This window comes from Carassius auratus, chromosome 34 (assembly GCF_003368295.1).
Source record: "Carassius auratus strain Wakin chromosome 34, ASM336829v1, whole genome shotgun sequence".
Taxonomy (NCBI): domain Eukaryota; kingdom Metazoa; phylum Chordata; class Actinopteri; order Cypriniformes; family Cyprinidae; genus Carassius; species Carassius auratus.
Window position 1 is genome coordinate 19,764,832 of NC_039276.1, and position 27,989 is coordinate 19,792,820.

The window sequence follows — 27,989 nt, forward strand, 5'->3', positions numbered from 1 at the left end:
TAATCCAGCGCTAATCCACTTTTATTGCTTCTCCTCTCCGGTGGCCTTCAGAGGCTGCGGGTGTCACACACCTGATGCTCTCTCTCTCACAGCTGCTTCATCAATATCTCAGTGATCAGCTGCCTCAGCTAGACTTTCATATCAGCTACAGACAGCAGACTGTAGAAGACAGATTGCAAATAAATATCACAAGCACCATTGGAAATATAGCAGCTCTAAATCTTATTGGCTGGATTCTATATGCAATTCCTGCAGTTAGGGTGCACTGCCTATATAGCCTTTTTCTATAAAGTATCAATTGATATAATGACAGCTCTTGAGGAATTCAATCAGAGGTGTATTTCCTAAATGCATTGTCAGCCAAAAGAACAACCAATAAAGATCTGACAAGAACAGACCAAGAACCGAACAAAACACAGGGTTTAAATACAGACCAAACTAATCAAAGAAATCAACATCAGGGGTAAGCTTACTAATCAGAAGAGCAGGAACAGAGAAACAAAAAACAGAGCAAAACCATCTCTTTGTAAAACCAACACAATGAGATAAACAGATCAAATATAACAGACCCCTGACATACAGGAGTAACGTCAACGCCAATTACATTCTGCATAAAGTGATGAACGTCTTTCTTTGGTTTGTGTGACTGCGGTTTTGGGGAACAATCATGACAAGCTAGTTACTTTCTCAGATGATGCACTGTACTATGATGGTTATATTGTTGTGTGGGAAACACATGCCTGAATTTGTCTTTCTAAAGCTGGTTAAACAGAGAAGTCTTGCTGGTCAAGCTACAGTGATGCTAGAGATGCCAGCAAACCGTGCTGAGGATCAGCGTGCAGAAGGAAAATATGAAAATATAAATGACAAAAAAATGATATTCCAGAACAATGATGGACTGTATAAAATACATAAGGGAACATTACATTAACTGAGCATAAGGGAAAAGCTTTCAAATAGAAATGATCAGTATTTCTCCAGCTGCCTTGAGTAACATTGATCTTCATAAAGGAGGAGATCCTGCCACTCAGCAGGCTGTAATGCTGCAGGGACAGGTGGCTGTGGTTTGGTCATGTTTGGCCTGTGTTCTCACAGATGTGGTCTGCTATCTGGGTCAGCTGTAAGCAGTGCACACCCATCCTGACAAACACCAGGCCTGCAAAAGCCACAGAAGGTTTTGGGCGCAGTCAAGTAATCTAGTGTGGCAGGGTGGGATCCAGACCTCAGTGTATGACATCAGAGTCACATCAGCAGAGCGGAGAACCTCTGTGGAAACACAGCGATGTCAGACTTATCATTTGAGACAGACCTGCACAAACTTAAACAATGTGCCAAGCCTTCGGTGATTCAGTGTTGAATTATATTCCAATACAACAATAATTATGATTTAACATGAGTTGCAGAGCATATTATATTTTTTACGGCTAGTAATTATTAATAGACTTAAGTGTTACATTATTTACTTTGATTTGACTTGTATTTTAATTGTTATTTGGCGTTTCTTGGTAAAGACCACATTTTAAGCAGTGCGTGTTTTATTTGAAGTAGTGTTGTGTATTTATATCGATAGTATCATGTATCGACGATAGTCAGAGATGTCGCCTGTTGCAGATGCCTTTGACGATATTAAGATGACTATTATTATTATCAATGTAGGGGAAAGTTACTTTTAAAAGTAATGCATTACAATATTGAATCACTTCCTAAAAAACTAATCATGTTACTTAGTTACTTTTAATGGAAAGTAATGCACTACGTTACTTTTTTTTAAAAAGTAACTCTTGTAAAATAAAAAGTAATGCATTACATTACTAGTTACTTGTAAAAAAGTAATCTGATTTACTCGAGTTACTTGTAATGCTTTACCCCCGACACTGATTGTTATTCTCAGGCTAGTATTATAATCTAATTAAATTAATATTACGGCTTATTTGTTCTATATTTATTTTTATACTTTTTATATATAATTATTCGCATATGAGTTTAGGAATGCAATGGCCAATCAGAGGCATTCAAACTGAGTTTTGTTGTCGAGTGCGCACACTCACTCACTGAATTTTGCTCTTTTCACAAATTCTCTCATCAACAAAGTGCAGATGTACGTACCTGGAAAGTATAAAAGATTTATTGTATTTATTGTATCTGCTGTATTTCTGGCATACCAAATGAGAAATAGTCCTTCAGCTGTCCAAATTAGAGGCTTAGAGTTTATCAACAATATGTATATATATATATATATTAGAAGGTTATTGCAAAAATAAAAGGATTACGACCACTGTCCGAATGTGTTTCCAAAATAAATAGCCTTTTCCTTTTTGCGTGCAGTATTTTAATTTATTTATTTATTTGTGAATGGTTGGTTTTGTCAATTTTTTGTGTGCAATCTAATTTATGCAGCAATCTTTTCTGCCTATTTCTGTTTTCTTTATGTAGATAAATTTTGTTAGTATTTTTGCAATATTTTTTAAGCAGCCCAGCTGCAACTGCTTTGGCAATACAAATGTACCATTTTTCTCATGCCAATAAAGCAATAAAGTGATTCGGAGATCGTCATGTACAAACACGTCATTAAAATGAAGTGTAACTCCGTGAATACTCAACGAAGAGGCATGAGAGAGATATCTATAGAAAGACTTTAAGACTAAACAAGTGCTGCCAAAAACCAATATTCTGTAATAAAGTAATCCATATGAAAACAACACGATGTCTGTTTGTCATGTCTCCCTTCGTGACCACGCCCCCTCGCTGAACGCGCTATTCAGATTCAAACTGAAGCGCGCGGCTTGAATACACACACACAGAAGAAAAAGCAGCGAGACTGTTCAAGTTTTTTATTTTACTGTTTGTTTCGCGGTGAGAGGAATAAGACATAATTCACCCCAAACAGATGCCAACGCATAGTTTACCGTGGAGGTGTGTGCGGAACAACCAATCAAAACTGGTTATGTTAGTTGACCAATCAGAACACAGTATGCTACCGAAAGGTGGGGTTTAAGGAAACTGAATCTTTTGAACAGCTTCGCGTGATCCGTTTGGGGATCTCTGAGAATTGAGGTAATTTTAAAATGATATTTTGAAAAAATGACAATGTTTTTTAACCTTGGATGGATTTAAACCTAATGTACAGGAATTATAAACAGTGATAGGAAGCTTAGAATTTTCATCTTACTGGCTCTTTAATATCAGCAGATTTGTGGATGTGGGCCAAAAGCGCCTCACCTGCTTCCAGCACTACTGCAAAGATGTGGAAAGTAACACGTCTTGGCTGAATTTTGTGCAGTATAGGGAAGATTGAATGTGATGAGTGTCAAAATGCAGGACAGACGACTTCTGCATGTCACAGAAAGAAAATCAGAAAATACTGCTGTTAAAGCAGAAACAAGTGTTGACTGAATACGGGGACATGGTTGCCAAAAGTGCACATATGGTAGAGCAGTCGTGGTCATATAACCCATGGCTAGATGAGCGAAAACTGTGTAGCGTGGCTGTACATATGGTGGAGAGCAGTGGGTGCTCTGTGACTCTTGACGGGAACGGCTCATTAGCTGGAGGACTTTTTGGGTGAGAGGTGCATTCTTCAGTCATGACTGCATGGAAATTCATTAACACAAATGAATGAGACTGAAAGGAATAGAAATAAACAATGCTTAATAGCAAAAATCACTCAATTTATGTTTTATGGATAAATCCAACAACATTCAGTGAGGCTTATGATTAAAATGAGAACGAAAGAAAAAACTGAAACCAGGTCTTATTGTTCTACATAATACTGCCTAAAGCTAAACATATTGGTTCTAAGGATGTTTTTATTTACAAAAATCTAGATTATGAGTCACTAAAACACTTTTTGCAGTGTGATAGTGAATGATCTGGACATTTTCAGTCGAGACGAGATGATTCACCGAGTTCAGTATGAGAAGTGAATAGACATGTGGAATAGCAAGCCTTGTGATGGCAGGCTCAGGGCAGAGGAAGTGTTCACAGATAAACAGCCGTCAGCCTGAGGTGCTGTGTCCTCCATTCATCATGATGTCCATGAACAGAGACGCCTCCTCTAATAAGCACCTCTTGAGGCAGGGCTGACTTCCTCTCGCAGGCTAAAGGATGGAGTGCATCTAAGCTTTTGTCATGATCTATCACCTTCAGCTAACAGGAAGTTATGGCTCACTACCTTTATTCTGGTTAACACCATTTGCCAACAAGGCAATACACTTTTTCACACTCATATTAGCTGTACTGAAAACCTTTGTGTTGCATTACCCACAAAACATGTTTTAAAAACACTGAAAATAGCATTAGCATGATCCAATAAAAAAAAAAGAGAAAATGCCAGATGGGCATGTTTTTGTTCCAAGGCACACAGCAAAATGTTGGCTTGATCTCCTCAGATATCGGCCAAATGGAAGGAGCATCAGTCAATTGCAGATGATATTTAGCATGGATATTGGCTGCTTCCAGTCTACAGCTAATCAATCTGTCTACCCAACCAACCCCCTATCTAGTTAACGAGTGTGTACCTATGCCAAGGTAGACAGCTTATACGTTTTCTGATTATGTTTACAGACATGTCTTCCTATAATAATTTCAGCTCATGCAATCACACTTGGATTCCTTTCAGTTCTTTCAGAGAGATTGAAGTTCAGTCAATTGCAAGCCAGATTCAAACGGCTGTCAGAAGCTTCAGTTTCAGAGTTTGCTGATCAATATAAAGAAGTCACGTGAATTCAGGTAACCTGGTCTGATCACTGGAGGTTTCTTTGTCACAGTATGTTTTGAGTAAATTGCCAACACTTTCACCTGTCCCTACTTGAGACATTTCAGACATCTGGAAGTATAGTATCTAAAGGTAAGGTTTACTGCATTATCCGAGTGCTCCAGCTTTTCAATGTAACATTAACTTCAACACAAAAACAAATGGAGTGGTTTTGCATGCCTGTCAAAGTCAATGCAGCATATCTTGAGAGAATACAAATGATGTATTGTTTACCGTAAACACCAGACTAAAACATTCTATGTATGTCTCCAATCCAGGAAATCTGGCCTAATTACTTTCATAGACTCTGGAGGTACTATTGATTTTTGTATCTCCAGAGTGCTCAACCCAGTATAAGTAGAGCAGAATGCATGCATCAAAGTGCATTTACATCTCACAAAGACAGCTTTGAAGATGCGCTTTGTTGCTTCTTTGTTATCTCCTCATGCTTCAAAGTTCCTTTTTGAAGCACCATTCTTATTCGTGTCTCACAGATGGACCTCATTACAGATTTCCGAAACGTTTCTGACCTGTGTACATTTAAATATCAGGTCACTAATGCATATAAAAAAAATACTACAGGGTCAAGTGGAAATACATCTTTTTGATCTTTAAGACTTTCTGTTTAACCCACATTGCTAATGTGAAATCAAATACATCCATTCACAGTGATTTCATGACTAATTCCCATATCATTCTTCAGAATAACTCTTGAAACTGGTTGCAATAAACCTATAGATGAGATAAAAACAGTATGGATACACCGAACAAAGAAATTCCTGAGACAACCCCAATCACCATCCCGAGCACGCAGCAGCATTTCGGAGGTGGATGTCCCGTGAGAATACAGCTAGACGCCGTCCAATAAAGAGGATTATGGGTTCTAGCCTGTGCACCCAAGTGTTTCCAATGAAATAACCACCTCCAGCAAAAGTCATTAAAATTTAAACCGTCCTTTCTTAGGGATATCACCATACAGCATACATTACCCGCCGAATGAGTGGAAAACAATCTCTACCTTGACGTTGTGCATTCGGCTCACACTGGAGTGAAAAGTGTGGCTAATGCCTAGGATTGTGAGTGAATGTGTGTTTGCAGTGGAGAGAGACAGAGAGAGACAGAGGGATTTCTGGGTACACATTTCAAATGGTGACTTTAAGCTGCCTTGAGAGGGAGTGGGATAATGTTACACATATTTTTGTAGGCTCTATTTTTGGCTGATATTCAATGGTTGATGAAACATTCATGGGGAAACACCATTGGCCAATAAGAGAAAATCTTTATCTGAGTACTTTGGGTCTTCATATCATGTGATATCTCACACCAATAAATGAAGAATTGCTGTTATTTGCATGGAATTTATTTTATTCGCTATTTCCTTGAAAATCACAGTAGTGGTGCTGTAAATCAGGAACTATTTATGATATGTGGTTCTTGATTTTTATTTTTTTATTATTTATTTGCAGATGTGCACTTAATTAGTTAATTTTTTCAGCACAAATACATTAAAATGATCAAAAGTGACAGTTAAGTAATTTGTGATTGAACAATTATAATGTTTGATGTTTCTGTTTTACATAAATTCTGTTCTTTTGAACCTTCTATTCATCAGAAAATCATGAAAAAAAAAAGTATCATGGTTTTCCCAACATTTTAAGCAGTACAACTGTAAGCATTAATAATAATGAAACATATTTCTTGTGCAGCAAACCAGTATATCAGAATGAGTTTTGAAGGATCATGTGACACTGAAGACTGGAGTAATGATGCTGGAAATTCAGCGTTGCATCATAGGAATAAACTACTGTACATTTTTTAATATATTCAAATTGGCAAAAGTTACTTAAAACTGTAATAATATTTTTCAATATTACTACTGTTTTGACTAAATTTTTGATCAAATAAATGCAGCCTTGGAGACCACAAGATACTTTACAAGATACTTTTTTTAAAATCTTCAGACCTCAAACTTTTGAATGGTGAAATGTAACACAGTACAGCAGCAGTTTATACAAAAATACTATACTTAACATATATACTAAACAAAAACAACATTACTGTTTGGTAACATTAAGTCTTTGTGAGTCTGTTAAAAAAATGCCTCATTAGAGCAATATATTAAAAAAAAAGGAGCACTGGTCTCTCTCTGGGTTTGTTGTTGTGTGCAGGCAGCAGGGACAGTGCAATAGAAAGATGGGTTTTCTGTTTATTGTCTTTTATTATTTCAGTGCACTCATTCTTTCTGTCTTATCACATTCAATCCAGGCACAAGCTCACAACTGGGCTGACACAGTTTCCTTTGCTATAGCTTCGGTGAGCACTGTCAGAGAGTTTTATACTTGCAGAGACGAATAAAGATGTTCAAGAACGGTTATTGAAACCCAATGTCATGAAAAACATTTGGTTCCAGCATTTCTTTTATTCCCAATCTGAGTGCGTTTGAATAAATCCTGGATATAGTTCCTATCTGTACGATCATAATGTGGAAAAAGCGAGTGACACTGCAACAACGAGTTTTCATTTAGCACGAGGCTTGACGCTTCAGGAGTGAAATTACAAAGGCAGTGAGGTCTGATCCTCAAGCTTTCACCCCCTGAACACCTGAGATCTTCATCGCATTGGAAAACACACTCTTTAGTCCTCAGCCGCCGCTGCTGCTCTTTCATGCTTGAGAAAAAACTGAGCGAGTGTGTCCACATAAATAGTTTGAGCTAGATTGGACAGCGAGGGAGGTTTGCTCATGTTTCATTTACGAAGCTCCAACATGTTTTTCCTCTGTTGGTGTTCTTACCTGTGACCTTGTCATCACAAATAAGAAATGTAAATAAAATAACTAAATAAATAAGGACTGACCTGTCGGATCATTTATGATTAAAGCCTTCCAAGGAAGCTTGTGCTTGTTGGATAGCAACCTGTTAAATTTAGTGTTGAGAAGGTGTCAGATCCATGGCAGGTACATGCTTACATCAACATCTCTTCCTTTCATTGATGCTTTCCTCACACGGATCTGCCAAAATCAGACGATTTCATTTCCCCAGCATTAAAATGCAACACTTACTACTAAGTAATCCACAGAAGTGCGAGGTGACGGGAAAGTCAATGTGAATTGGTATTCTCAATCCATTTTCCTGCAAAAATGTAAAATATACATCTGAGACTGGATCTTCAAAAAGACTAAATATAGAATGGGAATTAACTGGATGGTGAAAAGTACAAACTAAACAAGACTGTATGTGAGTTTGCTAAAATAATAACCAAATTAGATATTATACACTATGCACCAGTATATGCACTGTGTACTCTAAGTGTATTAATTTTATTAAAAAGAAATGTCATCCAGCACTGGGGTCTGAGGAAAGCTGAAACAGTTGAGTGTGTGAAGTGTCCAACTCACACAAACTGACAGAATGCTGCACAAGTATGTGAAATGGGACAGCCTTAATGACTTCATTCATATATAATAGCTTTTTTTTAGCACAGCTCAAGAGATGCAACAAAAGCTGTTTCAGATAAAAGTTATTACATTTTGATTGAAGATTAAGATGACAAGCATTTTTCTTTTTCCTGTGAAATAATGTGATGAATCATCTACAATATGACCTAGAAAAAGCATTAGGAAAGTAAATAAGGTCCGTTTGAATTCCAGATGACTCGAATGTGTCTTTAATTTGATTATTTTTCATAACAGGCAGAAGTGATTCATAGGGACTTATTTATTTTAAAGAAACTTTAACGTCTCACAGAGCTTGCTTTTACAAATAATTATTTTACATAATTCTATTCGGATTCACGTGACTTAAATGAATTATGAATATTTGCTCTACCTATTATCAGAAAAAGTAAAGTAAAATAATTCCAGATTAAAAGGCTATAGGAATAGGTCATTTTATAAAACCTCATTTGCTGTTAAATATGAATCGTTCTGCCATGAAACTCTGCTTGCATTACGACTGGTTCATTCAATTGAATGTTCTCAGCCAATCGGATTCACATACTCAGAACCGTTCACCTTTATATCAAGAATGCTGTGTCTGTGTGCTATGCCTCTCCAGCACCACCTGTCTAAATCTGCTACGGAGATCTCTATCGCTACAGCAGCTGCAGCATGTTTTCTCTTTCCCAAGAGTTGTCATGACTGAACTATACATTTTATCAAGTTAGTTTTTACTGTTTTAACTCATTAATAATGAGTTAATAATAATATTTGATTGCATCTTTTGAGTTGCATCCATAAAAGAAAAAAAGAAAAAGAATCAGATGAGCTGAAAAACGTTTATTTTAGATTTAAATTAACTTAGATTAGAACTTTCAATAAAAATACCAGTATTTCTTGCCTGCTCACAGCAGCATGTCTATATATATCTTTTTAATTTTTTTTTTATTTACACCAAATATAACTATATTTTTAACCACTATCCTGCTTTAAAATGACATTGCGGTCACCACTTAAAAGTTCACTTGACATGAAGGACTCATTGGTCATCCTTGACTAATGTGCATGTCATCAAGGCTCAGGACAGGGGTTAGCTGAAGTGGTGCAGTGTTACCAATGCCAAATGCAAAGCTTTGTTCCTAATATATAATGCGATGTGTGTGTCAAACCCCTGTGCCTGTCTCCAGCCCCTGAACAATTGTTCCTCTCAGTGATAAAGAGAGAAACTCTGGAGCTTCAATCTACAGATGACTTGCTTTTCGAGTTAGATCTATTTCTGAAGTGATCTAGGTAAGAGAAATGGAACAGAGATGAGATTTTGGGTTGTGAGGTGTACCCTGCTCCAACAATATCTGTGCTGAAGTTGTTTCATTAGAGCGTTCAATGCAAAATGCTGTCTGTGTTTACCCAGGCTGTAGCCAGAGACTCTGCTCTGTTCAGTCAGCAGTTCAGCTGGGAGAGAAAACACACAGACTTTCTGCTTATTGGCCATTTATGTCTAGAGGAATCGCATCATCCAGCATGAAGCTCAGAGCTGTGGAGCTGTGGGCTCTTCATCATCTCCCTTCACCTGCAGCAGGGCGGAGATTGATGCAGGGGTTAAATTGGTTTTGATTTTGGAGGTGGAAGAGCACTAAAATCTAGTTATGTGGCTGAGATATGACATAACCAGTCGCCTCAGTGTCAGAACACTGACTCAAATTAAGCATAATGTTTATGATTTTTTATTATAATATATATTATTTATAATTGTTTGTGTGTTTCAAATAATTATCGTATGCTCACCAAGTCTATTTGATTAAAAATAAAGAACAAACAGTAATATTCTAAAATATTATTAAAATTAATTATAACTAATTTCTATTTGGATATATTGAAAAAATCTATTTATTCCTGTGATTCAAAGCTTAATTTTCAGTATCATTACTGCAGGCTTCAGTGTCACATGATCCTTCAGAAATCACCCTAATATGCTGATTTGCTGCTCATGAAACATTTCTTAATACTATCAATGTAGAAAACAGTGTTGCTTCAGATTTATGTGGAAGCCACAATACTCTTTTCAGGATTCTTTGACAAATAGAAAGAGCATTTGTTTGAAATAAAAATATTTTGTAACATAAATGTATTTTTGATCAATTTAATGCATCCATGCTGAATAAAAGTATTACTGACCCCAAAAGTTTTAACATTGATTTCTACATCTACTACGAGCCAATGGTGCGCTCATGTCAGTGGTCTAGCTCGTCTTATATCTCCATTGTCTCCCCACCCCCACCTCTCCAAGCCTTTGTCCTTGAACAAGACAGAGACAGAAGAGATGAAAGCCATCTTTGAAAGGAGGGTCCGTATCTTAGGATATCAGTGCAATCACACTGTGTCTGTCCATTATCCTAATCTCTCCAAATGGTATTGGTATTTTCAAATAAAAAGCAGATACAAATCATGTTGTGTAATTATGTCATTATTTTCGCCATTATTGCAAATACACCGTGAATACACATCAACCAGCACTATGTCCTGTGCACTTAGCATGACCTTACTTTTTCACTTTGTGTTGTGTCTTCCAGATCAGGTCAAACCAGATTATTTGAATTGTATTGCAAGCTCTAAAACTTGGATTAAAACCAAAACCTAATGTAAAACAAGGCAATGGCACAATCCGATACTCTCCGCCTGGAGAGCTGCTATCTTATTCAATCTCTGCATGTCCAGTGATGCAGTGCAAGGTCAGGACAGTGGCTGCCACAACAGCGAGGAGAACTTCATATTGCATATGAAGCTGGAGAAAAGAAACACATAACAACAAACTAAATATACACATTAAAAACAAACTACCAGTCCATAATCCATAATAACGCTTCCTCCAGTGAAAAAGTTCATTTGGACTGTTTATGCTTGTAAATGAGGCTTGATCTGTGCATATTTCTCTCCTGATTCAGACAAGACAGTACTTTTGTGAAGAATTCAATATTATTAATAGAGGACTCATATTTTTGTTTCATTTTGATGGATTTGTTTCTTACAAAAATGCAGTTTTTCGCTTCATAAGAGATTAATTGATGGGCTGGAGTCTCATTCTGACGGCACCCATTCACTTGCAAAGGATCCATTGGTGAGCAAGTGATGTAATACTAAATTTCTCCAAATCTGTTCTGATGAAGATACAAACCCATCTACATCTTCTATGTCCTTAGCTTAACTTTCTAATCCATAACACATATAGTAACCAACTATGTTTCCAAGAAAATTTAATTCAGTAAAGTCCTTAGTCAAATAGAAACCTAATTTAAAACCGAACACAGTAATATAATGTCAGAGCAGAAAAGGCCTAGCCAGCACTGATTTCACAGAACAATTTGAGCAAAAATACTTTTTACAGTGATAATAACATCTAAAAAGTCTGAAAATCCTTTTCTCAGCTGTGCAGAAGCAGACCCAGACTGAGTGTTTTGTTCCCTCTCACAGCCCTCTTGCAGTAAAGCATGCAGAATGAAAGGATTGAATGACCAAATGAGACAGAAAAGACCATTAACTCCCATTCCTGAAGGCTTCTGCATCACTGCAGAGGCTTGTGTGTGTGGATAGTAATCTGTCTCTGGCCACAGGCTGGTAATGGGGAGACAGACCATCTGTTCCTTTTCCATAGCACCCCTGTCAGTTAGAAGCTAAGCAACTGCACCTCTCAAAGGCAAAGAAACAATGCTGAAGTCATGCAGCACTCTGTCCTGAAAAAAAATTATAAATCCAGTGCGGTCGCCAAAAATCTTCCATTTTTAACTGACATGAAAACCCAAGGGAGATGAGGAAAGAATCATCCCTTTTATAAACCAGACCCTGTTGTTCAGCAATCAGCCAGAATGAAATAACTGTAAAAGACATGGACAATTAACTTTAGCACTTAAAACGTGTAATTACAACAAAAGCTAGTTCAACCTAAGGCAAATATAGTCATTCACAGCTAATTATTGCAAACAGCTCTCTTTAAAAAGAAAAACATTTCCCTATTTCTGCTCATTGGAGTTTCATTAGTATAGCTGTCTATATACCTCGGCTATTTAATAGAATTGTTTCAGAATCCAGATTTTACAATGTGGCAACCCAACATGAAATTGTTTTATTGGTCAGAACTAAATAAAAACGTTTCATGATCTTGGAAATCAGTAATTCACTGCACATCATTGCAATAAGTCTTTCTACTTCAAAATTTCTCGTTTAATTCAATGTGTTACTCTTGTTTCTTTGTAATTAAGAGTAAAATGCACTAGCAAATTCTAAATAAAAAATGTTAAAAATTCTACACCAAATTGCTAAGCAACAGATCTGGGAGCCATTTTTGGGTTGTGACCCACCAGACTGACTCTCACTGAAGGGGCTCCTCGGGTCCTGTACTAACCCAGCAAAGTTTATTCAGAGATCTGAGAGGCAGCAAATTGCATTTCCTGCTCGCTTTATTCCATGGATCTCCATATAAATTAAATTATAACTTGATTTATTGCCAAGCCTTACTTCGGGCTCACAACCCCCTCCAAAGAATAACGCCGCTTATTGTGGCAGAAAAGCCATCCCAGAAAAACATCCTAACATCAAAGGAGGATTTTACAACTGCTGCTCTGAGATGCAGAGAGATACAATGGCTGCAGACGGCAAGTGTGACCAAAGCCATTCGGACACGGCACATTGGGCCAATTACAGTCTCGTCAACAGCGCTCATGATCATATGCTTAAGTACAGGGGGTCTAAATGAGATCGGTTCAATAACAGCTAGTATTGCTAAACTGAGGAGACAGCTGTACAGGGGCCAGCCCAGGAAAAGCATTCCTTGCAGAATAGCATCAACGTCACAGTGTCCTAAATCTATTAGGAAAAGTGTGAATAGAACAGATTTGGAGAAATCTAGCATTGCATCAGTTGCTCACCAATGGATCCCCTGAAGTGAATGGGTGCCGTCAGAATGAGAGTCCAAACAGCTGATAAAAACATCACAATAATCCACACCACTCCAGTGAAAAGCTGTGTGTTTGTAAGAAACAAATCCACCATTAAGACATTTATATTCAATTCATTGCTTCCAGTTAAAATATAAAAACAAAATCCATAATATTGTTTTCTCCAGTAAAAAGTTGTCTTGTCTGAATCAGGGGAGAAATATGCAGATATCAAGCACCGTTTACAAGCATTATTATGGACTATGAATTTTTGCCGGAAAGCGATGATTTAAACTTAAAATGCCTTAATGATTTATTACAAACACAATGCTTTTCTCTTCACAAGACATTAACTAATGGACTGGAGTGATGTGGATTACTTGTGATGTTTTTATCAGCTCTTTGGACTCTCATTCTGACGGCACCCACTCACTTGAGAAGGATCCATTGGTGAGCAAGTGATGTAATGCTACAATTCTCCAAATCTGTTCTGATTAAGAAATAAACTCATCTACACATTGGATGACCTGAGTGAATACATTTTCAGCAAATTAAAAGTTTTGTGTGAACTATTGCTTTAAAGAGATTGCGTGTCTGCATCCAGAGTGTATTTGTATCAACAGCAGACCAATTAAGAATATACATTTAGCATATACAGATGATTCAAAGATTTGAAAAACAGACTATGGAAAGTTTTGGACTAAACTACAATGCCAATCCAGTTACTGAGGATAATTTAATTTGAGAGGGAAGAGATTGTTATGACATTCTTTTGTAGTATGACTGCATTTGTAAACAAGATGAGTGCATGAAGAAATGTTTCCATGACTCTCTAAAGCTTTTACATTTTAATTGTAGTACTGGCATAATGCTATTAAAACATCACAATGTAATGCAATGTTGCATTTCCATGAATCTGCCATGAAGTCAATATAGATGGGAATACTTATTTCTAATTACCATAAATTAAGTGCAGAGAAACATGTGCGACATTTTTCAAATAAGAGACACTACATACAGAGGTGCAATAAATAAATAAATAAATGTAACATATATTTATATTTACCTGATATTTCTATCAGAGTCTAATTCCATAACTAGTGCATTTAAATCAGTGCATCTCTTTTTCTCTAAACAAAACCTTTGAAAGAAAAGCAGCAGCAATAAAAATGCTGCAACTATAATCAGAGGCTTTTATTTAAGAGGTTTACTTAAAACAGCCAGCATCTTGTTTATAGTACACTTGTTACATATCCATCTCCCTCTAGAGATCCATCTGAGACGGTCAGTTTTGGGTTTGTTTTGCATTAATGGTTTGTTTCCATCAATCTGAATGCATGTTTATATAACCTTTCATACATATATACATGATTTTCAGGCTCTGCTAAAAACAACACATTTTTCAAAATGATGCACTTATAAACAAACAAATATTTCAGTCTTCACATTATATTCACTGTAATTCACACAACCAGATGGGACCCAGAGTGAAATCTCTTGTGCCTGTTGCATCCCAAACTAGAAATATATTATTTATGTATCATAATTACTAAAAAAGCCAAGCATTCGAAATTGATTTTGTCATCACAGCTCTTTACTGTAGGTCCTAGTTCGGATTAAAGTGTTGATCTGGTTATTTTGTACTGATTATGTGCTTCAGAAACATTACTTGTTGAGGTACTTCACTGACCCTGAATGGAATATAATGTTGTATCAAAACAATGTACAAAGTTCAGTGCCTCATAACAACAACAGCTTAAGATTTCAAGAGCACTTTCCCATACTGTAACTAAAAGGTCAACAGAAATGTGCAGGTTTTGCAATTGACTTTTGTTTATGCTCTAATCAGAATGAAATCAACCATTTCTAATTCTCCATTTCAACAAAAGACAGGCTTCTTTTTGATCTATTACATTCTGTAGTCCTACAGCTGCATCGCTTGCTCAGAGCAATCAATATCTTTTTAAAGCAGGGTAGTTCTTTAGAATATGTAATGAACAGTTCGTAATGTTCTCGATGGATGGGACGGATTGTTCTAATGATATTCAGACTAACAGCATGTCTGCAAGTAGGCCTATAATATTGCTTTTAAATTATTAGCCACAGATTTAGAATGCCATGTGACTTTAAAAGTTGTATTTGTATTAGATTGGTGTCAAAGCAAACACAGCCTTCTTATAAAAAAGACAGTGTCACAACAAACATAACACAAAAGTTGATCATCAACGAGATGGATCAGATGAGGACTCTCTCCATGGTGCTGAAGCGGGTGCCCAGGTGACACGATATCAAGGGCATCGTGCTTCTACAGAGCGGAAAACCCCGGCGATTAATACAACAAACCACAGAAATGAGCCGACATTCAACTCTTAACTCATCCAAACAGAACTTAACCAACGTATGTTCTCTTCAGCCCCTTTTCAAAGCATCGCAGAACCGAGAAACTTACTGTTTGTGGTCGTCTATCGCTTTTATCGTGTTATATGAACGAAATAATGTCCTTCATGGATTCTGTGCAGCTTTATGTCCAGTGAACTCTGTAACCAAAACAAAACAATCGCGGCTTGAACTTTCGAAACTGATATAATATTCAACAAACAACAGCCTATAATGATCATTCTGTCTTAACAAGTATACTATGAATTCAGTCTCAATTGTAACCACGCAATTTAGAAAATTACGTATATACAGTATGCAAATAAAACGTAACTACACCGCTCGTAGATATTGTTAATGCTTCTATACAAGGAAACATTGTGATGGAGCTCAACTCAGTCTGATGAAATGGGAAGAATGGGAACTAGCAGACGCTCTCAGGACTGGGACGCGCGCAGGGAGTGAACACACACAGCAGCAGAACTGAAGAATGAAGAACGACTCTTACCGGTCTGAATCGAGCCTGCTCCGAGACTCTGTGTGATTAGACGTAATAATCCCGCGAAATAAACGAGAACGAAGCTGGAATGCGAAACGCTGCCCGTCGTCGCTCTTCGGTGCTGCTGCATCTGACGGAACAGCTGCTGTTTCCACGCGCTGAGAGCGAGAGAGAGCGAGGCGCGCGCGACGCGGATCAGCGTGCACGAGTCCACGGCGAACTGCCTCCAATGAGCGAGGACAGTTCATGTGCAGTTTAATAAAAACCCATGCGTGTTATTACGTCTATTAACTGACAAATAATCTTAAATCACGAGTCAGTTGCCTGATGTGAAGTGTGAGTTGGACTAACATGTTAACAACAATATTTACTGCATGACTTATTGAAATTATTTACATAATAGTGAGCGTAGTCACAGCATGTTATGTAGGATTTAGTAGTAATGCAAATCATATTACATTTTACATAAATCAATTTGGATATTTATATATATATATATATATATATATATATATATATATATATATATATATATATATATATATATATATATATGTATTTTTTATTTATTTTTTAAATATATATATTATTATTATTTATTATTATTATTATTATTATTATTATTTATTTATTTTTTTTGATTGATGAAGGAAGTTTAACAACCAACATTTATTATTTTTATTTATTTATGCAGTGTTCTGTGGAAAGATGCATTCTTCTAAAGATTTAGTCTTGTGACCTAAAATGTTTGTGAATCTCAGGCAGAATTGGATGCTGTGGTCTGCTTATTTGTGTGTTAGCGTTAAATGAAATTTACAACGCTCAACATTTTAAATAGATACCATATGCATTGTAAGTGTTTTTTAACAGAGAGGTTATTGCATATATTTCCGATCCGAATCAAAGCACCGTGGCTGATCAGAGTAAAGGCAACATCATCTGGTAATTGTGCTCCCTCTGTTGGCCACTGTACACACTTCAGTGTTTGCCAAGTGTTTTTAGTGTTAGCCTATCAGATGATCAACTCGTCACTATGACACGTCATACCAGGGTCGTGTACAGACATTTTAAGGGGCAGTGGCCAAAACCTAAAAAAGGGGCTCTAGAGGGTGGGTGCTTGTTAATACAAGTGATCCAGTTGTTACAAATATACAATTAAAAGAGAAGACAGCACACTCTGTAATAATTTCAACTTCAATGGAAGAAGGGGAGAGTGGAGTAAGTTGAGCCAGTGGGTAAGTTGACTTGGCAACTGTACACTTTACTGTCAGATGACCATTTATTTTGGAACCACCCATCATTTCTGCCGGACTGTGATAAGGAAAAACACATGGGAGGAGCAGAAGGCACCTATTCACTTTAAAAACTTGTTTAGGCTTGCCAAAGTTATAACAGATGTAGTGGTTGCTTCATCAAACATTTATCCAGGTCTAAAAATATTTATGATACATATAGGTAATTAGCAATACAATCATACCAATCATTTAGCTAAATATTAGCCTGAACTGGGAAGCTACAGTAGCTATTTTTATTTTTTAAATGGCAGCTATGGGGCAAAGTGAGCCAAATGTTGTGGGGTAAATTGAGTCAGCATTTTAACCTACCACAAGGCACTGTAGTTAAAGGGTTAGTTCACACAAAAAAGAAAATAAGGTGGCGTTTTACTCAACCCCCGAGGCATCCTAGGTCTTTGATCTTTCATTATCATTATCATTGCATTCAGCGGGAGTTGCATTCCTTCAGTCCAAAAGAAGTTAAATAAAAAGCACCCTTCCATAAAAAATAGTGTCTCACACGGCTCCGGGGGGTGAACAAAGGCCTCCTTAAGTGACCCGCTGTGTTTTTGTGATCACATCGATAATCACTTGAATCTATCTTGCACTCACAGTTGTAAACGAAGCAGTTGACAACAATGTCATAATAAAAGTCAAAAGACATTTCTTATACTGACCTACTGTAAGGTCAGACATGAGGTTACATATTGGGCTATACTGTATGTAAATCTTAAAAAAAAAATCTAGTTAATTTAGATGTTACCATTTTAAGGTTCCAGTTTTATTGAAAACCTGCAAAATACATTTTTTGGCCATGTGAAATTGCCTTTTATATAGTAATAAAAAGCCTTTTTACACAATACTCTGTACTAAAAAAAGTATTATAGGCTATAATTGATTTTCAGCCAATTTAAAATAGTAAAACAATTATGAACAGTGGAATTCAATTCAGTGTTTTTTTTTTCTTAAATTATAGGCTACCTGAAATTGGCTTTAATGTATTTCAATGTTGTTGTTTTTTTATTATTATTAGTTATTAATTATGTATTTATTTATTTTTATTTTTTTATTTTTTTATTCACTTGAATTCAAAAGCTACAAAAATACAATGATATTGTAATTTTAGTTTGGATGACAGAATTCACAAATATATATATACATTCTATTCAAATGGTGAAATGATGAGAATTTCTAAGAAATACAGCAATAATAAGACAATCATTTCATGTTTTTGGAATCAGTACAGTATAAGAACATAATCATCATGTGATTAAATACTCATGGGACATTCATCTTTCTATCTGAGCTCTGACTAGGGTTTTGCAGATTTGTATTATATTACAGTGATTTCTTTAATATAAGCAAACAATTAAATGCTGACGATAGCACAAAACATCACATAATTTATCTATTGATTCATTTGTGCTGATGTTTTTCCACCAAAAATGTGGTGATGTCACTTCCTGAAAGATGATGTTAGGACCTGCAACCAGTTTAAACAAACCTCTTAAATGTATTTTTTTTTTCAACATGAATCATTTTGAATGAAGAAAGGAACCGGGGAAGAACCACCTGGAATATTTCCCTGTTTTCCATGTCAGAAGTTAGTTCGGCATTCAAGGACATGAACATAAGTCAGTTCAAACCAGTGAAGTGATTTACACATAGTAATATTCTGATTTTAATTCAATTTTATTTAATATGTTATGCAATATTGGATGCATATCGTCACCTTGGAATTATCCGTTTTTGTCAAAATTGAGTTTTACTTATTTACATTATGTGATTTTTTTTTTGTACATTTTGGGGCTGATGTGTGAAAGAAACTTGTTCCCCATTTCCCATATCACTATATGGAATGCAAACCCTTTGAAGCTCAATATCTCGAAACTGCTCAGAATGCAGAACCTTCCTAGATGACCATATGATGAGGACATGAAAATGTAAAAGCATAGCAGGAATGGCCCTCATCATGACCACAACACGCAAGGGTCACAGTCAGTGTCAGTCCAGTCTCAGAACAAGACTCTTTATTGGGGAAGTTCATAAAGAAATCTGACAGTCTGTTACAAGTCTGCAAAACAGCTCAATTCAAGTTTATCTGTAAAGCGCTTTTTACGATACAAATCATTGCAAACAACTTTACAGAAAATTAAGTTTCTACAATGTTTAGTAGTAGCTTAGTGGTCACTGTTTATGCGAATATGACAGGAATTATTATATGCAATCACACTTGTAGCAATATTTGTTAGTTCTGTAGGTTGTTGCAAAGGATAACATGACAAAAAAACATACTGTAGCAACCCACAGGAATTTCCGTGTCTGAGAAATGTCTCGTGCATTTGTGTCGCACAGTTGCACCTGAAGGAAGAGCACGCGAGGCTCGTCCGGTGAGGAGTTTCCACTGAGGGCGGAGCTACGCGCTTTTCAGGAAGTGCCTAGAACAGAGGAAATTCTATTTTCGTGGTAAATAAAAAAAGTTCCTCGTTTGTGACATTCATAATCAGGTGTGGAATTTTTGCAGGTCCACACATAACCTCAATCCCAGAGAGAGAGAGAGAAACGATCGCGTCTGCGTGTGATGACCCGTTAGCCATCCAGCGGAGATGACTGCAGCAACTCTCGTGGATCTCACTCACGTCCGCTCGTCACATTATGACACTTGTGTGAAAGAGCGCATCGGCGAGTTCTGTGCATCCTCCGGGAATGGCTCACGAGAGCCGGTCTTCTTCATCTCGGATCCAGACAGATCTCCTAGCAGCTCACTTCAGGAGATGTTTATCGGGTTCAGAGACTCTCCTCAGATCCTGTGCAAGAGCTCGCTCTCAGCCGCCTTATACTCATTCAAACAGGCTATAGACAAAGAGGACATCAGTAAGGTGAAGATAGTGACTTCGAGCCGCGGGAGAGGGTTGTTTCAGGTCTACCAGGAGCTCCTCTTCACCTCTGCCTATGAGTTCGAGTACAGTGTGATGTTTGACAGTCTGTCCTGTGAGTGTGAGAGTGAGTGCTGTCCCTCGGGTCAGAGGAGCACAGCTGACGCTGCACGAGAGCTCAGCACGTTTCTACAGCAGCTACCAGCGCTCGGAGGAGACGTCACAGTCCTCAGATCTCCGTTCATCTCAGGTTAGTAACACTTGCTGTGGTAGCTATGTACTTGTTTATAATAGTATGTGCATTTGCATATTTGTATTAAATTAGTAATACTGAAACTTTGAATCTGAGGGCTGATATAAATTCACTTGTAGTAATAAACAGACATATATATATATATATATATATATATATATATATATATATATATATATATATATATATATATATATATATATATATATTAAATACATTTAAAGTTTTGATATATTATTATTATTAGCCTATTATTGAGCAGTTTATTAAACACTTAGAAAAATTGAGAGAATGTGGAGCTCACACTCAATAAGGAAAAGCACTATTCAGAGGCCCAAAAACTGAGCGAAAAAAAAAGTGGATTTCGGTGCATGTTTTTTGTTTTTGTTTTTGTTTAGTTTTTTATAAAGGTGCAATTCTAAAAACTTGTAAATAAATTAGATTTTGAGCACATTATAATAGATTGCTTGCATAAAATTAATATAAATATCAGTTCTCACTCTATCTCTTAATAAGGTGATATTTAAATGTATAGTTTTATGATCAAAGCTCTGTAGTTTTAATTTTGGGGCCAAAGCAGATAAGGCAATACAACGGTGATTGACAGATGAACAAATAAACTCTTCTTAAAAGCCTGATGCTCACATTAAAAAAATAAAAATAAAATAATAATAATAATAATTCCCCCTTAAAAATGATGTATGGATAATTAAGTAAACCCAAGTTGCTTCAGTCTGGTATATGTTCATCTCAAAATATTTATAACAATATAAATGGTATTCTTTTGTTTACAAAAATCAGTAAATTTTGACACGTGTACAACAACCTGAAAACTGACATTTTTAGAAATAAACTAAAAGGCCTTTTACTTCCTGCAAAGTCTGAACTATCAGTCAAACAACGGAAGGCATGAAGTAGATTGTGTACAACAGGTTTTTCAGCAAAGTTTTTGATCATTTGAGGAATTAAGATGCCTTAGACATTCAAGTATCAAATGTGATCCAGAAGGCTTATATATTTGGAAAAGATTGTGAATGAAATACAGCCAGTGAGAATTTGGCTTACATGGGAACTCCTTCAATACTGCTTAAAAGCATCTCAGGATGCACCTGATGTGTGCAGTGTGAATGTACAGAGTGAGCAGACTCTCTATTTCGATCTGTGTCTCTATTTCTTTTGGTTCGAAGACTGCTTCGGTCATGGCTTTAGCACTCGTACTGGAGGTATTTCCTACATCAGCACTCTGAGCTCACTGAACCTCTTCTGTAACCCGCGGCGTAAAGACCCCCGAGCCGTGGTGGCTGAGAACATCCGGAGGCTCGGCCTGCAGGCGGGATTTCTCCCCAAACAGTTCAACCTCATAAAGGTACCTCATCACAAAGAAAATATGAGGAAGTCTCTCTATCAGCAAGCAGCATATCATAATTCCAGATACTGCCTCACTGACTAAACTTTCACAATAAACAGTCTCTGTGCATGTTTAGACACTGATTATTATCATGATCGTATGGATTTTTTGTTTTAAATTCTCATGCACGAATTCTTGAAATTAGTTTAGTACAAAAATATAAATAGCATGTACATATATAATGAATAAAAGTTAGATTTTTTTTTTTTTTTTGCAACATTTAAACAAAAAATCTAATGCATGTGCTTAATATTTGTATCATTTTTTGATGCATCATGCATTGATCTGATCAACATATTGACTGCATGTCTTTGTCGCTGACGTCAGTGTAATCATGCCAGTGATGTTTGGGTGATGGGCAAACCCGCCCCCGACAGTTACGACGCAATGGTGACCAATCAGGTGGGTGTTGTCATAGCAGCCCCAGGAGCCGACTGCATGCCGCTGCTCTTCACTGACCCTGTAGCAAAGGTGATCGGAGTGGCACATGCAGGTGAGTCACATCACAATGCCAAAAACCTTAATGCTCCTACAAATAGACTTCTGATTTCTTTAAACAAAACTTGACAGGTTTTCATTCACCCAAATAATAATGTAATTGATAGATTAGGGTTAGATCTGCATTGCTTCATACTGATTCACTTCTAGCTTCGAGTGAGTTCTGTGGGAAGAGTGTATTCATATGAACTGAAGCAGGAAAGGCAATTCAACACATCAATACATCACTAATTTCTGAACATCAGTACATCACTTAATAGGAAGTGGAGAAGGAAATTGACTCGCTAGTCATTGCACATCACTCTCAGGTAGTAAAGGAGTAATATAAACACAGTGATAAGATAAGTTTAGGTGCCAGAGTTTTATTGAGTCTAGTTAGTCCCAGGTGTGTTATGTGTGCAGCTGTTAACGGATAAAAAGTGCAAATATATGATGATCATGGTAAAAAAGAATGAAATGTATTATAAATAAAAGTTAGTATTAATTTAATCACTGCATAATATATAGTGGCAAGTTTTGTCTGTGTGATAATATTACACAGTGTTCTAAATATTAAACAATGCATCAGCCTTTACTACTCTGTTTAGTGCTTTCAAATATGACCATTTAAATTTATTAAATTAATAAAACTTTATATGTATACAGAATATAGATGCATAGAAAATAAATAAATATATTACTATTATATTATGTCTTTATATTTCTACATCATGTCAAGTTTTGCCTGTGTGTGATGACTAGGGTGTTCCAACTGAACGCATTTTGTGAAGTCAGTTTCAACAGATATCCAGTGCTCAGGGGGTAGTGAACACTGCATAGGGTCCCTGTCAGTCCAAGCGCAGCTAAAGAGAAAATACACACTTATGATGCACATGGAAGCAATGTGTTTTATCTCAAAGGCAGCTGGAATTGGAGTATTCCCAGAATGGTTAATGTAATTGAGTTGGTCCCAGTGCTGCTGTCATTGCTTACATAACCCTTATTTATGCTCGTTTCAGAGCTGCAGTATGATCGTTCACTGTGTTTTTATGTAATATCTTACAATAACATTCCAGAAGCTGTAGCATAAATGTAATAGTTGTTTATCTGGTTTCTCTCGTGTGTGTGGGTGTCACAGGCTGGAAGGGGACCCTCATGGGAGTCGCCATTGCAACAGTGAACGCCATGGTGTCAGAGTTTGGCAGCAGGCCTGAAGACATTGTGTGTGTGATCGGTCCTTCTGTTGGGCCGTGCTGCTTTACTCTGGATCAAGATTCGGCCCGAGAGTTTCACGCCATACACCCAGACTGTGTTAGACACATCGACTCGTCAAGACCTTACGTTGACATCAGACTCGCAACCAGGTAAACATCATCAGCTGTTCACCGGAGAGCTGTTTCATTGACCCTCTGCCCTCAGCGCCTCTCACACAGGTCATGTGACTCCCTGAAGTGACCCACAGTAATGAACACCTCTGAAATGAAGGTGATTTATCCAGTTCTGGTTTTGCCCAGGGGAAATGGGTGCACATGTACAGTATGCATTGCAGACTAACTCTAATGGAAGACCTCTGATTGATTTGCTCTTTTAAGTATATATAAGTAGTTATATTACTACTACCAATGGTGCTTTGTCTTTCAGAGTTCTGCTGGAGAGGGGTGGGATTAAAGCCGAACACATGGAGGACATCAGGGTCCCACACGAGGCTGACTCCACTCTCTGCACCTCCTGCCGTCCTGAACTATTCTTCTCCCATGTGAGAGATGGACTCAACTTTGGGACACAAATTGGCTTTGTGTGGATCAAATAATCCTGCATTCACCAAGCTTTGATTGAATGTGAAGAAACATTTAGGAGATGAATCTAAAGGACAGTACATAAATACATTAATATAATAAATTATTTAGTATGGAAATGCACTTCAAATGAAGACAATCATTTGGTTTCTTCACAAACATCACATCACAGGACTGCAGAAGAAGCTTTACATGCATACAAACAAACAGTGCAGTTGTAATCAATAGTAGGAGATATAACTTCTTTAAATTTCCTTGAAAGCTGACTCCTGGTTGATGTCTTGATCAGCATTTCCAAGAATTGATTAGAGTTTGTCACTCTGAATTATGTAATTTAATATCATTTTACATTTAAATAATATTTATATTGTCATTTGTAATTTTGAATGATCGCAGGACTATTTCCACATTTTACTTGGATGTTTAAACTATAAAATATAATAGATAATTTTATGTTTTGGACAAAATCTGTAATGTGTGTGAACCAGCTGATTTATAAAAATGTAAGATTACAAAAAAGTGTAGTTGTTTTTTTTTCTATGAGGGCAATAAAATGACAGGTCATGTCTTCAACATATTATTGGAAGAATGAAGGAAACCTCACTAAAATACATAATTCAGGAACTCTCTTTTAATATCTGTGATATATATATATATATCGTCGCTGCCCGATGAAACTCACGTATGTCCAAAACGGTTACTTTTCAGGAAGTGAAAAAAACACTGTATTTCAAAAGCAGTTGAATGTAGCGTTGTCATACTTGGTACGGCATCTTTACATGTAACCATATTCTTGCCAGTGTAATGATATAATCCACATTTGACCAAAATTGAGTTTAAATGGACATACGTGCATATTTTACAGTAATGGTGGTCGATACGCGTTCTTCCGATCATTAATTAGAATGGCCAAGTCACGTTTCATATTGACAGATGAATACGCTCAGTTTATTAAATAGCCTACGTCTTAGTTTATTAAATACGCTTAGTTTATTTAATATTAATTATAAATTTATTAAATGTCTCTTGCAAACTATGAAGTGACAATGAATCAATACACTGACTAGGGGTGTGCCGGTTTCAGAATTGGTGATGACAGTTATGACGTGAGTCAAATGTGACGGTTCATAACATAACCGTCGGCGGCGGGGGGGGGGGGGGGGGCATAGCGTGTTTCATTTTGTTTCATATTGTCTCGCCACCATGCTAGTGGATCTGCCGTAGAGTCAATTGGTTGATCTTGGAGATAGCGGGTTAACTCCGTTTCAGCGCGCGCTCTGATCGGTAAAGGGGCAGAGATTTCAGACCTCCGTTTATTAAGGAGATCTGTCACAAAACTCATCATCCGAGCCAAAGTTTTTTTTAGCAAATTTCAAAGCCGCACCCGCCCGCCATCCGCTGATTGTTTTGCGGTCTATGCTTTGCTGATGCGAGCCGCAAAAAAAAAAAAAAAGCAATTGTCTGTTCTGGAAAGGATGCAGCAAAAACATTTAATGCTACAGTATGAGGCATAGGCCTACGCTGAATTTCATTTACAATGAGATGCGCTCTAGTTCACAGTGCTTCCATGTCACGGTTATCATTGTCTGCTATATTTGCTTTTTATTTATTAAAATACATGCAATTGGTTGATGAAACATCTATTAAAATTAAGATAAAATTTGTTCAAAACGAAATTCGTTTTTAAGAAAGGTTTTCTACAAAGCAAAATTTAATGAAGTGGTAAATATCATGTCTGACGATTTACAAAACTTCATTAAGTGGTAAAAACCATGTCTCCCGATATATTGCGCATCTGATGATCCTATCTAAAAAATGAAAATAATTTTTGATAAAAAATGTTTGTAAAAAATATTTTAGTGACACGGTTTTGGCGGTTATAAAGTTCTAATGACGGTGTTCAACTCACGGTTATATACTAACCGTCACACCCCTAACACTGACATGGTAATGCTAGACAGATACTTTGTTTGCACAGTCCTACCGTAATTTTGTCACTCCTAGACGTACGTCTGGCGTCAGGGGGGAAACGTTTACCTCGATGAAGGAAAGTCATTGTCTCACCAGGCTATGTTTATTTACTTTACCTCACGGTGTTATTCGGCTATCCAGTGCTGAGCTTCGATGAAACTTTACGAGACCGGCGAGATGCTTCCACAGGGCGGGAGATACGCGGCGTGATTGACAGCTTTGACACCAAATGGATATACGTGAAAATCAGATGACATGATTTCACAACTTTTCATTGGCCATTTAGATATGTGAAGCATACTGTATACGGAAATGAACCTGGACATTCAATCCATCAAAAAATCTCAAAATCGGCAAAATGGACATACGTGGTTTTCATCGGACAGCGACGATATATATATATATATATATATATATATATATATATATATATATATATATATATATATATATTTTTTTTTTTTTTTTTCTATGTTTTTAATTACACAATCTATTTTAATGACATTTTTGAGGGGTTGAAATAGACTGTGAGTGTACACTAGAGGGAGCAAATCTTATAATTTTAGCGTGACCGTTCACATATTATAATCGCTTGTTCTAATTGTTTAGTGCATTTTTGCACTAACCAAATCATATCACAGAGAAAACAGCTATTCTTTTATGTCATGTCAAGCCTAATATGTGACCCTGGACCACAAAACCATAAAGGTCATAAAGGTCCATTTTTTTCTCGAAATGGCCGAGATACAACTATTAGAAAATCTATCATCTGAGGATGAAAAAAACTAAAAATTCTAAAATATTGAGAAAATCACCTTTAACGTTGTCCAAATGAAGTTCTCAGCAATGCATATTACTAATCACAAATTAAGTTTTGATATATTTATGGTCGGGAATTTACAAAATATCTTAATGGAACATGATCCTTACTCAATATCCTAATGATTTTTGGCATATAAGAAAAATCTATAATTTTGACCCATACAATCATGTATTTTTGGCTATTGCTACTAATATTCCCAAGTGACTTCAGACTGGTTTTGTGCTCCAGGGTCACATATGTCAAGTTTAAAACTATCCTAGTGGGACCATATATTGTATTGTAGCCTATAGAAAACTGTTCGTACAATATACATAAGTTTCCTTGTTTAACGTTATATCATATTAGTAAATATGTATTTAATATATCTCTATATTCTTCGTCTGTTTGAAGAGCTCGACACTAGAGGGCGCTCGCGTCGCTGCGGTCACTTGTTTATTTAGTAAAAGACGGATTGTTGGCTGGCGCTCAAGTGCACTTCAGCAGTATCACAGCCAGGCTTTTGTCTTCAACAGCACTTTTGCAATGTCACAAAAACATCTCCGCTATTCCTTATCACATGCTGTTGAAATGACAGCACCATAAAGTCATTAACGGAAGGTAATAAAGATGCCCAAGAGTGACGTGATGTTTTGACCAGCAATGAAGAAAGACACTTATCTGTCAAGCAGCAGCGTGCACATGTGCTTTCATGGCAAGTGAGTGTTTTTCAGTGTTGAGAAAAAATGACTGTTAAACCCTAACACAATCAATACCTCAATAACTCTGCTGACCTACTAAAGCGGGGGTCACCAAACTGGGTCCTGGAGGGCCGTGTCCTGCTGAGTTCATCTCCACCCCTCATCAAACACACCTGAACCAGCTAATCAAGGGCTTACTAGGTATACGTACAGCTTCCAGGCAGGTGTGTTGAGGCAAGTTGGAGCTAAACCCTGCAGGAGCCAGTTTGGTGACCCCTGAACTATAAGGATCTGTCATAGTCGTACCTACTAACATAATAATATCTATTCTATCAGTTTTGTTCCAGTATCCTACTAAAACTGTACCAATAATAATAATAATAAAAACTGCATATTAAATGTATAAATGTATGTATTAATGAAATCTATTCTTCTAGCCCATGAC

The 27,989-nt window shown here is 36.8% G+C and overlaps 2 protein-coding genes across 8 annotated transcripts in view; one reads left to right on the forward strand and one right to left on the reverse strand.

Annotated features, from left to right (window-relative positions):
- The window catches only part of LOC113053469 (ecto-NOX disulfide-thiol exchanger 1-like), a 76,641-nt gene extending 60,413 nt beyond the window's left edge, over positions 1–16,228 (reverse strand). For 2 of the 4 annotated variants that reach the window (XM_026218531.1, XM_026218528.1), the window contains exon 1: positions 15,999–16,129. Coding sequence is in view for 1 of the 4 variants with exons in the window: in XM_026218527.1 (XP_026074312.1) it covers positions 15,999–16,119 (121 nt within the window). In the remaining 3 variants the exon portion in view is untranslated. Of the gene's footprint in view, positions 1–15,563; positions 15,652–15,998 lie in introns of all 4 variants that reach the window. The other 2 variants (XM_026218529.1, XM_026218527.1) reach the window with 2 other exon arrangements.
- An 823-nt stretch (positions 16,229–17,051) lies between these two features.
- On the forward strand, positions 17,052–24,583 carry lacc1 (laccase (multicopper oxidoreductase) domain containing 1). Of its 4 annotated transcripts, none has more exons than XM_026218533.1 (7): positions 17,052–17,224; positions 19,619–19,712; positions 19,788–20,389; positions 21,580–21,758; positions 22,128–22,293; positions 23,416–23,641; positions 23,919–24,583. In XM_026218533.1, the coding sequence occupies exons 3-7, from the start codon at positions 19,870–19,872 to the stop codon at positions 24,085–24,087; spliced, it is 1,260 nt and encodes a 419-aa protein (XP_026074318.1). In that variant the 5' UTR covers positions 17,052–17,224; positions 19,619–19,712; positions 19,788–19,869; the 3' UTR covers positions 24,088–24,583. The 4 variants fall into 4 exon arrangements, with proteins under 4 accessions (XP_026074318.1, XP_026074319.1, XP_026074317.1 ...); XM_026218534.1 differs by having other exon boundaries at positions 19,619–19,697; XM_026218532.1 differs by having other exon boundaries at positions 19,619–20,389.
- The last annotated feature ends 3,406 nt before the right edge of the window (positions 24,584–27,989 follow it).